This window comes from Garra rufa, chromosome 25, assembly GCF_049309525.1.
Source record: "Garra rufa chromosome 25, GarRuf1.0, whole genome shotgun sequence".
NCBI classification, from domain to species: Eukaryota; Metazoa; Chordata; class Actinopteri; order Cypriniformes; family Cyprinidae; genus Garra; species Garra rufa.
Window position 1 is genome coordinate 16,946,028 of NC_133385.1, and position 21,172 is coordinate 16,967,199.

Below are 21,172 nucleotides of genomic sequence, written 5' to 3' on the forward strand. Positions count from 1 at the left end.
TGGGATATAAAAACTTATATCACAAACGTACAAAAGCTAAACTTATTAATTAGCATTTGATGTTGTGATCCTTATTTTGCTGTTTTCATTTTTGCTATCACTTTTTGTGTTGTGAACGTGTTTTGTCCATTTATAATATTTTTCCTGTTAACATTAGTCAGATGCCATATTTATTTTTTGGCAAATTATAAAACAAGGTTGGTTGTTGCTTGAAGGTAGTACTTTTTTATGATTCTATCCACCTTTTTCTTTTTCTTTAATGCGGAATTAATATGGGTGACACTTCCGGTTTATTAGCCGTTATAGGGAAATAACAAGAAGAATAACAACTGGCAGTAAACGGTAAACCTGTTTGCACTACAAATCAGTGTGCTCATAATTAAGATAATTCTTTAAAATAATATGGTAAGACACACCAATTTGCAATATCAAGCAGCAAAACGTTTTGTTTTGTACAGCTAAAAATAACTGGACATGGATGAGACTGGAAGCCAGACCCATAAAATTTACAAATGGTCGCGCCCACTCTTACTGGAAGAAAAAGGTGGACATCAAGTCTAATTTTTACAACTGATTTTCAAAGATACATTTTCAGTGTTTTCGCAATCTGAACGATCAATAAACGCCTCGTTTTTATTATAAAAAAAAATGATAGAAAAAAATAGAAAGAAATATAGTGATTAAATATGTCTTTTAACTATGCCTAATTGATATAGTGTTTTTAAAATATAAAGTTATTAATCATTTAACCAAAACACACATCAAAGCCAAATTAAGCCGGCCTAAAACTGCTCTTCAAGTTACCGAACAAGTGTTTCTCCATTTGGTGATCTGTGAGTCTGCAGAGACGTGTTGCGCCAAATCTGTCTAACCGACAGGACAGGTGTTTTGTCTGACGCAAATCAAAACGCTTTGTTCTGAGACTTATTATGTTTTGCTCCGGCGTTATGTTTAATGCAGAGTTAATATCAATTTAATGCTTGTCAGTGCTTTTCTGTATTTTGGGTCTTGGTTAATCTCCTCAGTGTTCTGCCGTCCTCGGATCTACAGAAACAGATGCTGGGCCTGGCTAAAAGAGGTTTGCACGAAGGGCGGCTTAAGGTGTTAAAACGAAACGCAAATGCAGTGGTAAAATGTTACGAAAAATATTAATTCAATAAAAATGTAATCAAAATTTGAATTACGTTATTACTACTCTTAAAAAGACCATAAATGATGATAACAGCAGTTGGGTTTGCCGGTAATTTACTGCAGAAAATACACTGACAATAGGCTACATGTATTACGAGAGTTTGGTGGCTTTATATTTTACTGTTCCTACATGTCATTTAATTATATAATATTAATATATCAACATATTTGAGCTATTATTATCTTTCTTCGTACATTATAAAAGTACTACATTTTACTATAGGCCTATTTTTTCGTTATCTGTTAAAATTGGGCTACTAACAAATCGTAAAGTGCTTTAAAACACTGCATTGCCATTTCATTTGAGTTGCCGTCCAGTACTGAAGAATGCAGATAATAAAATTAATCCAAATCATTATCGATTTATGTTGTTGAGCATAGCAAATATAAAGAGAAATGACCTCAGCACAATCTGTAATGCAAAATCGCGAGTGTTAATGTGTGTCCGGAGGAGGGAAGGCACATTTATGTGGATATAATATCTTAGAAATGTGTCTTTAATGGGTTTAATTCAGCGCCCGACCAGCTGCACTCCCTCTATTTGGTAAAGAGAAAACAATCGTGCCATGGCTTGGAAAGCAAGCAGAAATTAGTTTCGGTCACCGAGGCTAAGCTATATTTCCTGCAAACCATCTGCTTGATAGGTACAATAGAGGGATTTTCAAGTGCAAGAGAAAGAATAAAGTGCTTTGAACGTGCAGAAGTCCTCTTGGGTTTTCTGAAGGTGATGAGGTGTCTTAATACGACTGCCCCGGGCGGTGCTAAAAACAACTGATGCAAATCTAACGGTCGTATTATGTGCTGAAAATGGGAATAATTACATGCTAATCACTTATCGGCGTGTTGATAGATTTTAATACTTGTTTAAGCAGCAGCGAAAAGCTGTCCACAAAATACTGCGTTCAGTGAAGAAATCGAATGATTAATAGATTGATAATAAAGCTACAACTGCTATTATAAGTATTGGTTATGTTGCCTAACATAACAAGCCAGGGATACTGGGCCGTAATGAGGGAATTACAGCTGTCCCGAAATTCTTGCGCGATGCCCCCAACAAAGATTTCTCCGCTTTTACTTAGATGGTTGCTAAGACTTCTTAAGATGGACTAAGACGGCTGTCGAGCTGATCCCGTTTAAGAAAAGTTCTGAAATATTGTCTTGCCTAAAGAGTAGGTTTTACAATCCATTTGTGCGAAAGAGCAACGCCTGGCGCATAATTTCATGGAGATTTCCTCGCCGTGTCATCGCTCAGGGCTCACGCGGACTATGTCTTCCCCTCGTCTTTTTCCCTGTCCAAATCAAAGCGCACGAGTTGACTCCGCGGAGATAAATGTGAAGGTAGCTGCAAGAAAATGAATGGATAGTGGGACAAATCCTGACAGAGCAGCGGTCAAACGCCATTAGTCACAGGTCTTAGCCCACAGGCTTAGGGATTCACCTCTTTTGGCGCATCTGACAGAAGAGAGCGTCTGTCCCAATAAAAGCCTCCAAGGAGAAATCCTTTTGTTCGCACTTTTTCGCGTTTTATAATGTATTTTATCGGTAGGCGTTGTTGGCCATTTTCCCCCTGCGGTTCAGCAGCAAAAACTTGAAAGGTTGTGCTTTGCCATAGCACATTAAACCTTATCCACGTGTGGCGCAGCATGTTCTCTGACCCAGCTCCTTACACAATGAGATTCCTCTTTTTTACTCTCTCTAACTCAATGGAAGAAAATGTGTGTGACCTATGAAGCCTAATTCAGTCAACCATGGGGGAAAGAAAAGTTGTCTAGAATTGTTATTCCCGATCTATCTATCTATCTATCTATCTATCTATCTATCTATCTATCTATCTATCTATCTATCTATGCAATTGTGAGCAGAAAATAGAAGTTGTAGGCAACTACGTCTACTACTCCGGAACAAAAATGTTGTAGAAACAATTTTACTCATAAATTGCTAGTAGGCCTACATTTCAGAAAGAATCAGGAAGAAACACGTTGTATAAACATTTTGAAAGCAGACAAAATGAAATAGTATTTTGTTATATAAAGTTGTCTAGTCTTTGTTTTATTTACAGCTTCGAAAAATATTTTTTACAGTATGCCTTAACATTTTATTTGTGACCCTAGACTCTTAAGTAGCAGGGGTATATTTGTAGCAATAGCCAAAAATACATCGTATGGGTCAAAATTATCGATTTTTCTTTTATGCCAAAAATCATTAGGACATTAAGATCTTGTTCCAAGAAAATATTTAATACATTTTCTACCGTAAATATATCACAACTTAATATTTGATTGGTAATATGCATTGCTAAGAACTTCATTTGGACAACTTTAAAGACGGTTTTCTCAATATTTAGATTTTTGCATTCCAGATTTTCAAATAGTTGTATCTCAAATATTGTCCTATCCTAACAAACCACACATCACTGAAAGCTTATTTATTCAGCTTTCAGATGATGTATAAATCTCAATTAAAAAAACGAAAGACTTATGACTGATTTTGTGGTCCAGGGTCACATTTATTTATTTTAGAAACAAATTATGGACAGTGTAGCCGTAAAATACACCGTAAAATGTCTTCATCTTTAACCGTTTTACACTTACACTTTACAACTTTATTTTATTTTATTTTGTCATTTCTATTCGATTTTATTTTAGATGTTTTTTTCAGTGGTAATTGAAATTAAAGTGGTTGAATAATGTTGCATTTTTACTTTAAAAAAATCAGTTAAAGTTATTTAAATGGTTTTTTTTTCTTTTTACATGAGCCTGTTTTTTCTTTATTTAATGTAGGCCTATAATTTAATAAAATCATTGCGTTTCGTATAGGCAAAGCATAAAGTGTTTTTATTGCAATATTTGTAACGGCACGACTATGATGATGATTAACTATAGAGTCCCTGTTTTTTTTTCCGTAAAAGGCCGCTGTCTGCGGTTTGCTTGTGGTGTCTAATCCAATCCGAATTTCTCCTGTCCAATCAGGACGCGCCGCCTCTAGAGTAAACGGAACTCACGTGGAGAATTTGGTTGAACTTCATTGTTAGAGCTGTCACCCATGAAAAGGCTTCTCCAGCGGTCCACTATAAAACCCCTGGAAGAGAGAGGGACGGGCAAGAGCTCCTTCATTCTGCCCTCTTGGACTCTAATCTACGCAAGCCTCTGCAGTGAGAGTATAGCAGCACGCTGTCATTTTCAGGAAAAAACGGTGCAATGATGTTGCCAAGTGTTATTGCGCCACCTGCTATGTATCCGAACTTTCTGCGGCCCTCGGCGGCTTTTTCTTTGCCTCCCACTTTACAGTCGGCGTTCACCACGCACTCGAGTTTCCTGGTGGAGGACCTGTTGCGGATCAGCAGACCTGCCACCTTCATGCACAGGAGCATCCCGTCTCCAAGCGCATCTCCTCCGGCCACAGGAGCCACAACTCTGAGCAACTCCTCCGCAGTCCATATCGCCATGTCAACGTCTTTGCCAAAAAGATCAAGCTCGCCGCAAACATCAATTTCAAACGATCCAAATTACTTGAAGTTTGGAGTGAATGCGATTCTCGCGTCAACAACACGAAACGGTAGGTTTCTCTTATGTTTATCAACTACAGAGCTCATTAGCGACATTTGTACATTTCATTTGATTAAAGTCAATTTTATTTTGTGTCATAGCTTCACCACCACCTTCAGTGCAAGGGATGAATGCGAAAACATTTCCGTTCCCATGTTTTGACGGCTCATTCCACCCCTTCATCAGAGCATCATATTTCCCAGGTGGGTTCCTAAAAAAAACGGCTGTGTCATTTCTTAATTGGGTCAAACTGATGGGCCTTCAGAATGTGCTTCCAGTGCTGGAATTTGTAGGACATTGTGGAATCAGTCTCGCTAATTTGATGCCCTATTTAGCAAACGCAGTGACTGCTGACATTTTGCACCGCTTCCCCTAATCCACAAATTAGCCGGAATTGTCATGGTCCCAATTTAAGGCGGGTCCGCTCTCACAAGCAAACTGTTGGCGTCTCTTCATCGCTGCCTTTTCCCACCGAGCCAGTGTACTTAGTTACTGATTGGCAACAATGCTTTCAGCACCATGACCAATTGGTCAGCTCCCTCTGGGCAGCCACACACAGACCCGTCGTTGACTTAAGCATGCTGCTGATAGGCATTTACCAGTCATGGACTAATTCCCCTATTAGCTTCTATTCAGTGTTTCAATATTCTCACAAGACCACATAGAGTGTGGGGAGTCTTCACGGGACGTCCAAGCAAAAGTTTTGGTTTCATGCGGTAGCATGAAAATCGCTTAACAGGGTGTAGTAGTCTTAATTAGGCTACTGTGTTCAGTAGTACCAATATAAATGGATTATAGTTTCTTAAAATCTACGCTAAACACTGTAACGATTACGAAAACTATATTTGTATAGTAGTTAAAGCTAAGTATACCTCGGATAAAACCAATAAAAGTGGGTCTATTTTGCGTTAAGCTTCATGTCCATCAATCCAATGAATGCAGGCTACAAATAGCCTTGTGGATCGTGCACTCATTCAGGCCGACGATAATAGACTGATTCTTTTCACCGCGGTGTGAATACGTCAACAAAACAACTTCAGCAGTATGAATGGCTTTTCGTGTCCATTTAATGAAAATATTTGGGGGCAAACATAGTCCCCCGCCATCAGTATTCTCAAAATGTCCCTGGCATGCCGTTGTGTTTAGTTTTTAAGTGTAAATCTCTTTTGTGGCCGTAATATATGGCTTTAGTGGCCTGTCCTAAGCCTTTTTCAGTCAGTTCATTACTACACAATTACCGTCCACGCTTCATTAGCACCTCTATCTTTCACTGGAGCGATCTGAATGACTGCTCGCCCTTGTTACCATACCAATGCTTTTGGGAACCAAGCAATGTGCTAATTAGCTTCCTCGTTCCGTATCACTCAAACTGACTGGTTGGTTTAAAAAACATTAAAGCCCAACTTTCGTTCCAAGCCCGAACACGACTTCCTGTTCTTAGAAAAGACCCATATAAGCTATTTTTGATAGAAACGTTGATTTTAAAAGAGTTTGTTTGTTTTGTTTACATAGCATCGTCCTCAGCAGTCCCTATTCCAGGAACTTTCGCATGGCCGCTCACGGCTCGAGGAAAGCCGAGGAGAGGAATGCTTCGACGGGCCGTCTTCTCTGATGTGCAACGGAAGGCGTTGGAAAAGATGTTTCAGAAACAGAAATACATCAGCAAACCAGACAGAAAGAAACTGGCTACAAAACTTGGCCTTAAAGACTCTCAGGTAAGCTGATGTTGCTGTATATCGTACCTTTACAGGCGTCTGAGGTAAAACTTGTGTACTCATGTCTTGAACTCTTTCTCGGCAGGTAAAAATTTGGTTCCAAAACCGAAGGATGAAATGGCGAAATTCCAAAGAAAGAGAACTTCTGTCGTCAGGAGGTTGTAGGGAACAAACATTACCCACGAAGATGAATCCTAACCCTGATTTGAGCGACGTTGGAAAAAAGTTTGACACCGAAGCGGCTCTGAGGGAAAGCCCGCGCGAGCCTTTCTGTCAGCCGCGCGGGGATCACGACATCAACGTAGATTTACATTTCACTTCGCCTTCCGTCTCCAGCAAGCACTCAGACTTCTCAGAATCAGAAGACGAGGAAATAACCGTGTCATAATCATTAAACAGACTCTGTAATACTTATGTTTATGCACAAAAACTGGAGAAACTTTCTGAAAAGTGGTCTTGTTTGACACGGTAGTTGTGTGAACTTTAATAGGAAACCTTTCAGCTGAAGAGAGAAGAATGTCGTAACCGCTGCGTTTTTGCCAGCTTGTATAGTGTTTTGTATGAATATTTTGTATGTGATTTTTATACCAAGATCATTATAATCTTTCTTAATGATTTGGAATACTTTGTCTATAATCTTAAATACGTAGAAGGCACATTTCTAACTTAAAACTCTTATATTATTTTGTATACTGATGTTTTTTGTAAAAAAAATGTATATATGTGTGAAAAAATATTTTTACAAATTAAAAATCCAAAGCAAATACCAACATTTTCGTTTTTGTCTGCCTTGAAATGAACAATTTATGTTATTTACATGACTAAATTGAAATTATATTTTTTGCATTTTGACAAACTACTTGAGCAAAACAAGTACAAATTGATCAGATTGGTCCACAATATTATCAGACAATGAAACAATGTCACTATTTGTTTACTCCTTCCCCAACTTCTAAAAGAGCACAACTGTTGACAGTTTGCCACAGAATAACTGAATAGAGACTCATAGTTGGACAGGAAAATGATCACATTTATTCCAAAAGGGTCACATGCAATCATTAAATTGACACTGAACAAGATCATTAAACATTAACAAACAACTTTACATCAAACAATTTCTCTTAAAGACTACACAAACAAAACATGAAGCAAATATTTACAATATGGTACAACTGAAAATATACATAAACTCAATCAAAATTCAGTCGTTTTGAAAATTATTAGAAATTTATGGTGTAGACTTTTCAGTATTATTTTTATATACACTCTTATTTTATTATTTTCCACACAAATGTTTTCATGTGTAGAAGTGTTCAAAGGAAAATATCTTGGCAGTATTTGAACTATAGACAATTATTTGGCGGGATCTAACAGAAAAAAAACTAAATTAAGAAATACTGCAGAAGGTCTTCTATTAAAACATGTTCTAGAAAATTATTTTAAAACTAACATTTGAACAACAACAAAAATTCTAGTTCAAATAAAGCAACTCTCAGTAATCTATTTGGACTTCATGCAAACGTTTGCCACATTAGCAAGAAACACTAACTCCTAATTCAGAGTAAAGCACATCACACAGATCCTTCTATGATCTTCAGTATAGACTTTTATGATTCACATAATAAAGTTCTTTTCTCTCCTCAACAAGGATTTTTAGATAAACATACTCAACAAAGTAGACTCAGTGTATGCAGCTGTCCTTGTAAAATCTATAAAAGTGTGGTCAGTTTTGGTTTTAAGTCTTCCTGATATCAACAGTATTGCAATGTATTAATGCCATTTTATTATTCCTAATGTTTTTTATTTATTGAGATTGTTTGGTAAAACCCTTTATGTTGTTGACTAAAGTTTTACCAGAGATTCTGACATGACAAAGTTAAATATTCTTTCAATGTGACAATATTGCATAGAGATACATAGGCACGAACTATGTTCCTGGCACAAAATGATAGAACTTTGATATTTTATTCAATAAGATAATGATATATCTTATTTGCTTTGATATTATCAATACTTGTCCAAACATCTCTTAAGTGTGTTACCAAAAGGCTCTTTTGTTGCTGTTCATATTTCACTATATTTCTGTTAGGTCCCACAAATGCACCATTTGAAGGATATAATGTCCTTGCATTATCTTTATTTGTATAAAGTTACAAATCTTTAAGACATAAGTTAGCCCGTCTCAACTTATAAGGCATTATTATAAAGTTCAGCACCAAAGTTGTTAACTAGTACATAAGTCACCCAACATTAGATATTATTTAGAAAGTTTAATATATGACTGAAAATAAACATGGATTGGCAACAGTCTTGAATCTGAAAGGAGTGCTACATCTCTACTAGGTTTGTCTCCGTTTTGAACACAGTTATACCGCCATCTCGTGGCCATTCCAGGACACGACAATCTCTGATGAACATGTTTTTTCTTGCATTTCAGGTGATGATTAGAGTGTGATGTGACTTACTTATCAAACAATAATGATTGTTCAGGGTTTCCAGCACCCTGTAGATTCATATAAAAGCTGGATCTGATATTAAAAAGTCTCTGAAGAGTCCAACGTGTCGTCTTGGTGACTGTTGCTGGTGGAATCACTGTCGTAGCTCTCAGTCCCTGTGCAGTGAGCCGTCTCCTTCAACCTCATTAACATATTCATCTGTGGTAAAACAAACAGAATATTACACTGTAAACAGGACCAAAAAAAACAAAACATATACATACAGTTGAGGTCAAAAGTTTACATACACCTTACAGAAATCTGCAAAATGTTAATTATTTTACCAAAATAAGAGGGATTATACAAAAAGCATGTTATTTTTTCATTTAATACTGACCTGAATAAGATATTTCACATAAAAGACGTTTACAAATAGTCCGCAAGAGAAAATAATAGTTGAAAAATGACCCGGTTCAAAAGTTTACATACACTTGATTCCTAATAATACTGTGTTGTTACCTGATTAATCCACAGCTGTTTTTTTTGTTTGTTTTATTTAGTGACAGTTGTTCATGAGTCCCTTGTTTGTCCTGAACAGTTAAACTGCCCGCTGTTCTTCAGAAAAATCCATCAGATCCCACAAATTCTTGAGTTTTGCAGCATTTTTGTGCATTTAAACTTTCCAACAATGACTGTATGATTTTGAGATCCATCTTTTGACATTGAGGATAACTGAGGGACTCATATGCAACTATTACAGAAGGTTGAAACTCTCGCTGATGCTCCAGAACGTAAAACGATGCATTAAGAGCCAGGGGTGTAAACTTTTGAACGGAATGTGTACATTTTTCTTCTTTTGTCTAAATATATATTTTTCCATTTAGTACTGCACTTCAGAAGCTACAGAAGATACTTACATGTTTCCCAGAAGACAAAATAAGTGAAATTCCCCCCCAGCTCTTAATGCATCGTGTTTCCTTCTAAAGCATCAGTGAGCGTTTGAATCTTCTGTAATAGTTGCATATGAGTCCCTCAGTTGTCCTCAGTGTGAAAAGATGGATCTCAAAATCATACAGTCATTGTTGGAAAGGGTTCAAGTACACAAAATGCAGGGAAAAAAAACAAGGAATTTTGGCACTTGAAGGATTTTTCTGAAGAACAGTGGGCAGTTTAACTGTTCAGGACAAACAAAAACAAACAACAAAAAACAATCAAGAATCAAACAGCGTCTTTTTCTTTAATAAAATCAACTACTGTTTTCTCTGGTGGACTATATGTAAACATCTTTCATGTGAAATATCTTACTCAGGTCAGTACTAAATAAAAAACAAACATGCATTTTCTATGATCCCTCTTATTTTGGTAAAATAATTAACATTTAGCAGATTCTGCAAGGTGTATGTAAACTTTTGACCTCAACTGTATATAATAACATTTTTGGTTTTACAATATGAGTAAATATAACATATTAAAACCTACCAGTGGGTCTTCTTCTGATTTTCCCTGAGCTGGTTTCTTTCCTGGACTGCCCTCCTGAGATATATTATACCCGTCGAACCCTACGTCCTCTGGTCGAAGTCGCAGCAGTGAATGCCACTCGTGTTGCTGTGGACTTGCCACCCAAGGGAAGCTCTCCATTACCCACTTAGCTGGGTCCTCCCATGCTGCCTTACACCCATACATCTGCAAAACACACGGGCAATTATTTGTTTGTCTGTGCTTTAACATCCTAATATTGTATATGATGGAAGGCATTGTACCTGCAGCCCTTCTCTGACAGCCTCCAGCATGTAGGGGATGATGGAGTAGTTCCACAGATCGGTGAACCACACTCTTGAGCCTTCAACATCCATTGGGCAGGATAGAAAGAGTCGAGGTCCTGTAATGGATAAAATGTGTTTTACATGAATCAATATATATAGCCAGTTCAGAAAAATTCATACATAAGAAAATAGTGATTTGTTTGTCTGACATGTTTAGAAATAATTAATAGGTATTTACGTGATTGTGATTGTCTGTTTTCACACTCACCAATTGTGACATCAGAAGAACTATGTGTTTCCAGAAAGTGGTTGAGATGATGCCAAACACATGGGATCCAGTCAATAATCTTAACTAGTTCGCCATTCCTCACACGACTGCTGATCTCGGTTTCTAGAAGCTTCCGTCGCAGGTAACGCCCCAGAAAACCTTTCAGTGGCTCAGTATGATTGGCACATAAAACCCATCTGAAATAAGAGACCAAGTGCAAGACCAGATCCACTGTTAGCCATGTATAATAAGCTTGAGCAAAATAAGCATTGAGAAATGCTTGAGGGACCTCTTGTGGAGACTTGTGGTATAGTAACTAGCTAACCCCAGTTATTTGTGCTATATAATGAAAAAATATTTTATTATTTAAACTACTAAAAGTTTAGTTTTGCCATCAGAATAATATATATATATATATATATATATATATATATATATATATATATGTATAAAACTTTGGTGAGCATAAGAGACTTGGTTATACCCCATAGAAGCCAGTTTCTGGCACTGAATAAAAATAAGGTAATTGCGACTTCTTATCTCACAATTCTTTTTTTTCTTGCAATTGCGACTTTTTTTTTCTCAGAATTGTAAGACATTTTTCTTAGAATTGTGAGTTTATATCTCACAATTGTGACTTTTTTTCTTAGAATTGTGAGTTTATTTCGCACAATTGACTTTTTTTTACAGAACTGAGTTTATATCTCGCAATTGTGACTTTTCTTATAATTGTGAGTTTATATTTCACAATTGTGACTTTTTTTTTCACAGAACTGAGTTTATCTCACGATTGTGACTTTTCACAGAAGAGATTTTTTATCTTGCAATTGTGACTTTTTTTGCAGGTTAATATCTGCAAGTTAACTTTTCTCTGAATTGCTAGTTTATATCTCACAATTTTGACTTATTCACATAATTGTGAGTTTACATCTTAGAATTGTGACCTTTTTTCTCAGAAATTAGTTTATATCTCGCAATTGTGACTTTTTTTTCTCAGAATTGTGAGCAATTGAAAGTTAAGTTAGAATTGTGAGATATAAACTTGCAATTCTGAGAAAAAAAAGTCACAATTGTGAGATATAAATTCATTTCTGAGAGAGAAAAGTCACAATTGTGAGATAAAAACTCTAAATTCTGTCGAAAAAGTCAAAATTGTTAGATATAAACTAACAGTTCGGAGGAAAAAAAGTTACGATTGCGAGATATAAACTTTTTTCCCCCTAAAAATTGGACTTTAACTTCTAACTGCAAGTTTATTTTTCTCAGAATTGACACAAACTCGCATTTGTAAAAAAAAAAGTCTAATTCGCCAGAAATAAACTTCATAACTCACAATTATAAGATTATATATTGCAATTCTGACTTTACAACTCGCAATTCCATGTTTATATGTGACAATTCTGAGAGAAAAAAAGTCAGAATTGCAAGTTTGTAGTTTGTAGCCCAAATTCTGGGAAAAAAGAATTTTGAGATAAAAAGGATTCCATAATACATCTATATTTGGTATATAGAAAAATCTAAAAAAGGTTATTTTAATTATGTAATTTAAACGTTTAATTGAAAATAAACAAACATTTAATTATGAAAATAAGAAGGGTACTTTTATACTATTATATATATATATATATGACTATGAAAATTGTAGATTCACACTGAAGGCATCAAAACTATGAATTAACACATGTGAAATTATATACATAACAAAAATGTGTGAAACCACTGAAAATATGTCATATTCTAGGTTCTTCAAAGTAGCCACCTTTTGCTTTGATTACTGCTTTGCACACTCTTGGCATTCTCTTGATGAGCTTCAAGAGGTAGTCACCTGAAATGGTTTTCACTTCACAGGTGTGCCCTGTCAGGTTTAATAAGTGGGATTTCTTGCCTTATAAATGGGGTTGGGACCATCAGTTGTGTTGTGCAGAAGTATATATAGTATATATAGAATTAAATATAATTCCACAGTGTGAATCTACAATTTTCATAGTCATGAAAATAAAGAAAACTCTTTGAATGAGAAGGTGTGTCCAAACTTTTGGTCTGTACTGTATATATATATATAATTTATTTTATATTTATTTGTATATTTATGCATATAAGAAAAAAATAGCAAATTAATATTAATATAAAAACTTATACATTTACAAAATAGTACTACAATATAAATACATAAAAATATTACAAAATAATAGTAAATTAAAATCTGAATGAGATGATACCTGAAATTATGATGAAGCTGTAGATTAGGAGTGGGTGATGGGGTTTGATTCATGGTTCCAATGATGTAAGGACTGTGAGAAAATAATACAACTAAATACACATGAACTCTACCATGAAACATGAAGACTTAAACATGAAACCTGAATTTTCACAGTTAGAATCATTGCTATAAAATGTTGTGTGTAATACTCACCACTGCTGGTTCTTGCAGTTGAGCAGGCCGTTGAAAATGTCGGCCAGTGAAGTGACATGGTGAAGGTTATCTAGTATAAGCACTACAGGAATGTCAACAGCATGTACATTGTTTTTACACTGGTCTGCCAGGTTGGACAAGTACTGCTTCAGCTCCTATATGAAACAAATTGTGCATTATTACAGGAACCTTCAAATTTGCAACACACTGTACCACTGAAAGTGTTTAGAATCTATTAAACTACTTGAACAAATCTGCCGCCTTCAAATTCTCACTACTCACCTTAAGTGAGTAGGATAAATAAACCTGTTTTTAAGTTCTGTATTATTTATTCAATCAGTTTAACTAACCTTAGTAGTTTTGTTATCAACGTTGAATGTGGCGATTGCTTGATGCTCCAGCTGTTTTCCCTCTTTTAGGACCATGTACTCTGCCATTCTGCTGGCTAGAAAGCTTTTCCCTGTTCCAGAAGGTCCTGAAAAGATGATTCGTCTGTGCTCCTCAAGCTGAGAGATGTATCGCTGCAGAACCGGCTTTGGAATGAGCGTCTCGAATGCCAAACTGTCCTCACTACTGACAGACAAGTCTGCAGATGGAGGAGAGAGAAAGTTTGGGTCATGAGAAAACTGTTGTCAACGGTGTGGTGTCAACTTTTCAAGACTAGTTTGTTCTACCTTTCGTCGTACCTTTCAGCTTGACAGAGATGGTATCGCTTTCTCCCACAAGATAGCCGCACGGCAGAAGTTCTGGTGTATCTGCATCACTGGCGCGATGGATGTCTCCAATGCTGTACTCCATCACACTGTCAGTGTTCAGACCCAGCTGTGTAACAGGATCTACGTAGATGATATACTCCTGTTGGAGTGACAAGAACATGAGGTTTTGTGTTTTGAAGACATTTTTTCCATAAGATTTCAGCTTCAAGTATAAAAGAGTTTTTGTACTTTAAAGAGGCGTCTGACTACCCCATCCAGGACCTCCCATTTGGTTTTTCCACTGACACCAATGCAGCCCAGCAAGAATTGAGAAGGTCTGCACTCCTGCCGAAAGCAGTACAAAGAAGTTCTTGAAGTGACACTGATATGATCATTAAGTTATTTCTGCTGAAATGTTTTGAGTTGTACCTCTTTCCACTCTGAATCGTTCTCCAGACTGACCACAACCTTCACATGCTGCCCCTCCTTCCAGGAACTTCCATCTCCACTGTCTTCTAGCAACATATCTATAAGTCAACAGAGAATTTCAATTACTTATAATGCCAGATTTCTTTGAAAACTACTATGATTCCTGAAGTTGAAAAGTCTTTTATACCTAAGCTGGTGGACTCTGTGAGGCTGAGTTGAGAAGAAAGACCCACAGATGAAGGAGAGACAGACATCTGAGACGGAGCTCTGCTACCACTGCCTCGGCTCTCCATCTTTAATCTGTCATTCTCCACTTTTAGCCTCTCAATCTCAATCTGTAATGATACAATTCATTTAGTGACAATTTAAGTAACAATATTATATTCCATATAAAAGGAAACTACTTGTATTAAGACTTGTATGGATTAATATAATGTAAATGATGTGTCCTAATACAATATGTAGTAGAAAACCCAAGAAGATTTGCTTTATTTAAAAAATCTACAGCGCTTTATACATATTTTGGACTATGGGGGGCGTCATTATTTCGATTATGTCAAATGGTTGCACTTGGTGAGTTACTTGCGCTACCTGTTGCTATTTTTACCACAACACAACTCGGAAAATAAAATCATGATACGATGACCATAGCTACTGAAACAGTATAAAGGTGGCGATGGATATAAGCACTTAAAGGAACACTCCACTTTTTTTGGAAATAGGCTCATTCTCCAACTCCCCCCGAGTTAATAAGTTGAGTTTTACCGTTTTAAAATCCATTCAGCCGTTCTCCTGTTCTGGCGATATCACTTTTAGCATAGCTTAGCATAAATCATTGAATCCTATGAGACCAATAGCATCACGTTCAAAAATGACCAACGAGTTTCGATATTTGTCCTATTTAAAACTTGACTCTTCTGTAGTTATATCGTGTACTAAGACCGGTGGAAATGCAAAGCTTAAATTTTCTAGGCTGATAAGATTAGGAACTACACTCCCATTCCGGCGTAATAGTCAAGGAAGTTTGCTGCCGTAATATGGCTGAAGCAGGAGCAGTAATAACACGCAGCACATGTGCAAATGCTAAACTAGCTGGGAACTCATTTCTGATAATACTCCGCCTGCTTCGGCCATATTACGGCAGCAAACTTCCTTGACTATTACGCCGGAATGGGAGTGTAGTTCCTAATCTTATCAGCCTAGAAACTCACAGCTTTGCATTTCCACCAGTCTTAGTACACGATATAACTACAGAAGAGTCAAGTTTTAAATACAACAAATATGGAAACTCGTTGGTCATTTTTGAACGTGATGCTATTGGTCTAATAGGATTCAATGAACTATGCTAAGCTATGCTAAAAGTGATATCGCCAGAACAGGAGAACGGCTGAATGGATTTCAAAACGGTAAAAATCAACTTATTAACTCAGGGGGAGTTGGAGAATGAGCCTATTTCCAAAAAAAGTGGAGTGTTCCTTTAAACCAAATGCCGTACCATCGATTTCCCTACAAGGAGTCTAAACGCCCCTGAATATCGAGTAGAATCCACTCTGAGAAACTTGTTTAGTGGCTGCGGCGTCATGACAAGCAATGGCATGTTTACATCCTGCCAGGATGGCATCTAGCATTTCTTGTCTCTGCCGTTTGTAAGCTCTTTCAGTAGCTGTGGTCGACTGAAAGCCTCAAAGGCATTAGGGCTAAAGTGGAGAGAACAAAGACACGGGTCTTTAGGAAGTTTTATTTGTCCATAGGCATCTTTCCATTCTTTTCTCCTCTTCTTATCACTAGGAAAACAGTGAAGACTTACATCACTTCTCTTGTTGCCCTTCAACTGAAAATTACAACCAAAAGCCACACAATGAGGCATCGTATTAGTATTTTATCGATCTATTTATTATTTTATTTATTTTATTTAGTTTATTTATCTGAGTGCAACCTTTTCATGTCATTGAAATAATGGCGCCCCCCATAGTCCAAAATATGTATAAAACAATGTGGATTTTTTAAATAACGTAAATCTTTCATGGGTTTTCTACTACATATTTCAATAAGAGACATCATTTATGTGTTATTAAGCCAAGTCTTAATACCTGGGGTTCCCTTTAAATATACTGAATACATTCTTCAGTAAGAGCGAGTATAAGCATGAAACATTTGGTCCTGTTTAAACAGATGCTTACTTGCATGCGGTTCATGGATTCTCGTAGTTGGTCCAATTGGTGAGCGGAACTGAGAGCCTCCAATCTGATGTCTGTGAGTTTCATTTCTTTATCACGCAGTTCACTGCGCAACTGCATGACCGTTTCAGCCTCGCTGTCCGTACATTCAGAGATCCTGTGACAAACACATGTAATATTAAACAAAAATAATAAACAAACAATATTAATTTAAAAGGGTTTAGTGGAACAGAACAAAAATGAAAACAAAATACAAACAAACAAATAAAAAAAATGTGGAAAAAAACCCCAGCAAAATCTAAAAAACAAACAAAGAAACACTTTAAAGGGATAGTTCACCCAAAAATGAAAATTCTGTCATTAAGCACAAAAGTATTCTCAAAGCTTTACAAAATTACAGAACCACTGATGTCACAAGGACTATTTTAATAACTATGTCTTTATTACCTCTCTGGGCCTTGAACGTCTCAGTTGCGTTTCTGTCTATGCAGGGTTAGAAAGCTCTCGGATTTCATCAAAAATATCTTCATTTGTGTTCTGAAGATGAACAAATGTCTTGCGGGTTTGACATGAGGGTGAGTAATTAATGACAGAATTGTCATTTTTGAGTGAACCATCCGTTTAAAAATAATACAAAATATTTAAAAAATACAAAATAAAAAGAAATAAATTATTGTGATGTTTTGTTTTGTTTTTAAGATTATTAAAAACCACAGACCATCAAATACTGATTAACAGTTAAAGTAATTTTTCCATGAATGAACTGTTGAAGTAGTGCAATAATCAGAAATAGCAACAACATGTAATTATTTATGAATCAGGGCACATTGAATTTTTAAAGCTCTTAATTGGTCAGAATGACTAATCTATGAGTCATTGATTGAACATCTGTTCTTTTTTGTTCAGGGAAGTGATCATAAGAGATTGAGAAATATTGGTATTGTTTGTGCCATTCCCTTTACCGTGCCAGTGAGGCAGACCTCATGGACTTGCTGCTACAGCCCCAGACAGGCCCGTGTGCAGGCAGGGAGGACAGTTGAGGACTATGAACATACACATATATCAACCATGAGAGAAACTCTGAGGGTGTTCCATGTTGCATTGGACATTTTTAAAGTGTTATATCCGACAGTGTCATCACATTGAGAGTTACTCTGTAGCAACATAAAATGTGTGTGTAACTTTTCAGTTTATGAAATGGATGGTATTTTCCAAAAACACGATCTAGTTCTAGACTAAATCATACTGTAAATGGTGCTTGTCTATTATGAATCCTTCTTCCAAAATGAGGCTTAAGAAGTTTCCAGAAAATGTAATATTTCAGAAAACTCCTTGTTAAAGGTGTGCTACGTGAAACAAGCCCAATGGGACTTGGACTATTATTATTATTATATTGGAATTTGATTAATAATAAGTAAAAAGTAAATTATTATTATTATTATTATTATTATTATTAAAACGAACAAATAACTAAAACATAAACATTTATAATAATAATAATACGCATAATTATAAATAATTCACTATTTATTTATTTATTATATATAATATTTATTATAAATAGTTATTAATTAAAATAAATACATTTCTAATAATACTAATACTAATAGTACTACTAATAATAATATACATAATTGTAAATAATAAATAGTAACACATAATAATAATAATAATAATTTTGGTATAATTATAAAAGAACAATTTAAAATAAATAATGATAATAATAATAAAAACAATAACAAATAATAACATTAAAACAAGTCATTCTGAGATTAAATAAAAATAGGATAAGGGTTGTAAAACTATTCTTAGTGACCATTCTAATTATTATAATATGTATTATAATTAGTTATTAATTAAAATAAATAAATGTATAATAAATAAATAAATTTGGTATAATTACAAAATCATAATTTAAAATAAATAATAAAAATAATATTTATATTAAAGCAAGACAAAATAACTAAAATAGATACATTAATAATTATATATAATAATAACAATAGTAATACACATAATTACAAATAATAAACAGTAATGAAGAATAATAAAAATAATACACTAGAATTTTATTTTAATGTAACTTCTGCACACTCAGTCGGAGATTAAATAAAAATAGAATAAGGAATTAAGGGTTGTAAAACTATTATATTAAAATAAATAAATGTATAATATTAATAATAATGACGATATTAATAATAATAATAAAACAAGAAAAAAAATGCTAAAATATATACATTTAGAATAATAATACACATAATTATAAATAATAAATAGTAACAAAAAATAATAATATTAATTTTGGTATACTTATAAAATAATAATTTAAAATAAATTATTAATTAAAACAAATAAATGTATAATAATAATAATATGTTTTTTTGCTTGTTATCATTGTTGTTGATGTGAGGAGCTTACAGTGAGTTGGAGTGGGAGTTGCGTATCATGGGAGAAGAGCCGTTATAAGGGAGTTTGGGTGAAGAAGGCAGAGAAGAGTCCATCATCTCTTCGATGTCTGAGTGAGAGGACGCCGATTTGGGAGACTTTTTCTTCCCGAACGCTTGTTTGAAGGAGCTCCGCAACTGTGAAAGAAACAAATCTGTTACTATGAAACCTTCAACACACAGCTGTTAGTAGTTTATCTTTATGAAATATTCCTTTAAAAGATTCCAGCAATATAAAAAGATATTCTGAGTCATTTATCCCATCTTACCTCATACACCTGTACCATCACATGAAAGCACAGGGAAAATCAGACAAAACACATACTTCAACTCATGTAGCTAAAACACCATTCACTCTAACAGATACTAGAGTTCATAACATAATGATAAAATGTCTTGGACCCAGTCTACGACACATTCTGAAGGAGAGGATATCATCTGCACGACATAATTCGAATCAATCTATAAATGGAAAAACTGGTTCTAGCTCTAAAACCGCACAACATCGACACTTTACCAACAAGGTTAGTATTGCATACATAGTTATCAGGTAATTTTCCTCCACCAGATGATACAGCCTGAATGCAAGAGGACAAATGAATTCATGATATTGTTGACTGATATTTATATAAACTTTCAAAACAAACACATAAAGCCAAGAATATCACCCACAATCTAAGTCAAATCCACTAAAAGTACTAGTAAGACACTTTTTCTTTCATAAGTATTCACCTTTCCTCCACCACATGTAGGCTGATGACATGAAACATCAACAAATGAAAACAAATGGTTAAAATAAATAAATAATCCAATCTAGAACTGATCTAACTCTACCAAGTCTGTTTAGTCTTGGAGAAAACCACGTTTTAGTAGAAAAGAAGGTGTTTTTTTTGTATTTGATGAACGGGTTTGAACACCTACCCAGTTTTTCTTCTTCTTCTTGTTCTTAGCATCCAGCTCCAAGTTGCTGCCAATGCTGGAGTGGCTGGTGGCGCTGGTCATGCTGGAAACGCTGTCCGACGAAGGCTGCCTGTGAATCCGCATCTCTCGCTGGGACTGGGGTGACCCATTGGCAGAATCCAGAGAAACTGAGGAAGCGAAAGAAACATAACAATGAAGCACAGGCAATACATGTGATAATGTTTGTTGTATTGTACTGAAGTTATTGAGATCTCACCCTTGCGGTTTGTTAATGTTGGGTCTGGTGTGTTAATGACTCCATTGATGGTGGCTTGAGTCGCTGAGTTCTGCTTCTGAAGGAGCTCAATGGTCTTCCTCAAGTCATTCAGCTCTGTGTCCTACAAACAAGTGATAATAAACAATATTTAATTATATTTAACAATAATACATAAGTTATAGTATCTTCTGAGAGACAAAATTAATAAAACACAGTCTTTCTTTCACTCACCTTCTGTTCTGCAGTCGTCGTCAGACCCTGTAGCCGGATGGTCATGTTTCCTAAACTCTGCTCGAAAGCTGCCACAAGGTGAGCCTAAGGACACACACAATTTCATTTACAAAGTAAATCAAGTTTTATTTTAATAAGCCAAATGCCATAAATGGACAAAGACTCAAAGCAGTAGTAGAGTTAAACCAGATGTTGAGTAGTCAAGTGAAGGATGATCGCATTTCTAGAAAAATGTGGGTCGCAGCTTGTCAGTTATGGATCCAAATATGTCTGTGAGACTGGGTTTTGTGATAAAGACAAGCTGTGACATGAACTCAGGTTGTTAATCTGATATTTAGAGGATACAGAAACTGGTAAAACTCCAATGGCAGCTTAAAGAACCCGACAACCTCAGCTAATGTCAACAAAAACCAAGAACACAAATGCGGAAGTATTTTTACTTCTGAAATATTTGCACCATTTAAAACAACTGTTTTCTACTTGAATATATTTAAAAATGTAATTTATTCCTGTGATTTCAAAGCTTTTTTTAATTTTTAACATAATTTCTCCAGTCTTATGATCCTTCAAAAATCATTCTAACATTCTGATTTGCTGCTCAAAAAACATTTATTATTATTCTATATTATTATTATGTTGAAAACAGCTTAGTAGATTTTTTTCAGGTTTCTTTGAATAGAAAGTTTAGA

General features: G+C 35.3%; 2 protein-coding genes across 2 annotated transcripts in view; one reads left to right on the forward strand and one right to left on the reverse strand.

The window, feature by feature from the left end:
- The first annotated feature begins 4,348 nt into the window (after positions 1 to 4,348).
- On the forward strand, positions 4,349 to 7,166 carry dbx1b (developing brain homeobox 1b). The gene is made up of 4 exons (XM_073832337.1): positions 4,349 to 4,746; positions 4,838 to 4,939; positions 6,249 to 6,451; positions 6,537 to 7,166. Exons 1-4 carry the CDS (start codon positions 4,389 to 4,391, stop codon positions 6,837 to 6,839), a joined length of 966 nt encoding a protein of 321 aa, XP_073688438.1. The 5' UTR covers positions 4,349 to 4,388; the 3' UTR covers positions 6,840 to 7,166.
- A 294-nt stretch (positions 7,167 to 7,460) lies between these two features.
- Positions 7,461 to 21,172, reverse strand: part of nav2b (neuron navigator 2b) — a 106,165-nt gene continuing 92,453 nt past the window's right edge. Inside the window, exons 23-39 of the mRNA XM_073831366.1 lie at positions 20,484 to 20,567; positions 20,253 to 20,373; positions 19,997 to 20,163; positions 19,050 to 19,213; positions 17,594 to 17,674; positions 16,635 to 16,788; positions 14,642 to 14,789; positions 14,455 to 14,552; positions 14,275 to 14,370; positions 14,017 to 14,185; positions 13,681 to 13,916; positions 13,331 to 13,485; positions 13,137 to 13,208; positions 10,918 to 11,114; positions 10,647 to 10,765; positions 10,366 to 10,569; positions 7,461 to 9,105 (exon numbers count right to left, since the gene is read on the reverse strand). Coding sequence (XP_073687467.1) covers positions 8,986 to 9,105; positions 10,366 to 10,569; positions 10,647 to 10,765; positions 10,918 to 11,114; positions 13,137 to 13,208; positions 13,331 to 13,485; positions 13,681 to 13,916; positions 14,017 to 14,185; positions 14,275 to 14,370; positions 14,455 to 14,552; positions 14,642 to 14,789; positions 16,635 to 16,788; positions 17,594 to 17,674; positions 19,050 to 19,213; positions 19,997 to 20,163; positions 20,253 to 20,373; positions 20,484 to 20,567 — 2,385 coding nt within the window. The 3' untranslated portion in view covers positions 7,461 to 8,985. The remainder of the gene's footprint in view (positions 9,106 to 10,365; positions 10,570 to 10,646; positions 10,766 to 10,917; positions 11,115 to 13,136; positions 13,209 to 13,330; positions 13,486 to 13,680; positions 13,917 to 14,016; positions 14,186 to 14,274; positions 14,371 to 14,454; positions 14,553 to 14,641; positions 14,790 to 16,634; positions 16,789 to 17,593; positions 17,675 to 19,049; positions 19,214 to 19,996; positions 20,164 to 20,252; positions 20,374 to 20,483; positions 20,568 to 21,172) is intronic.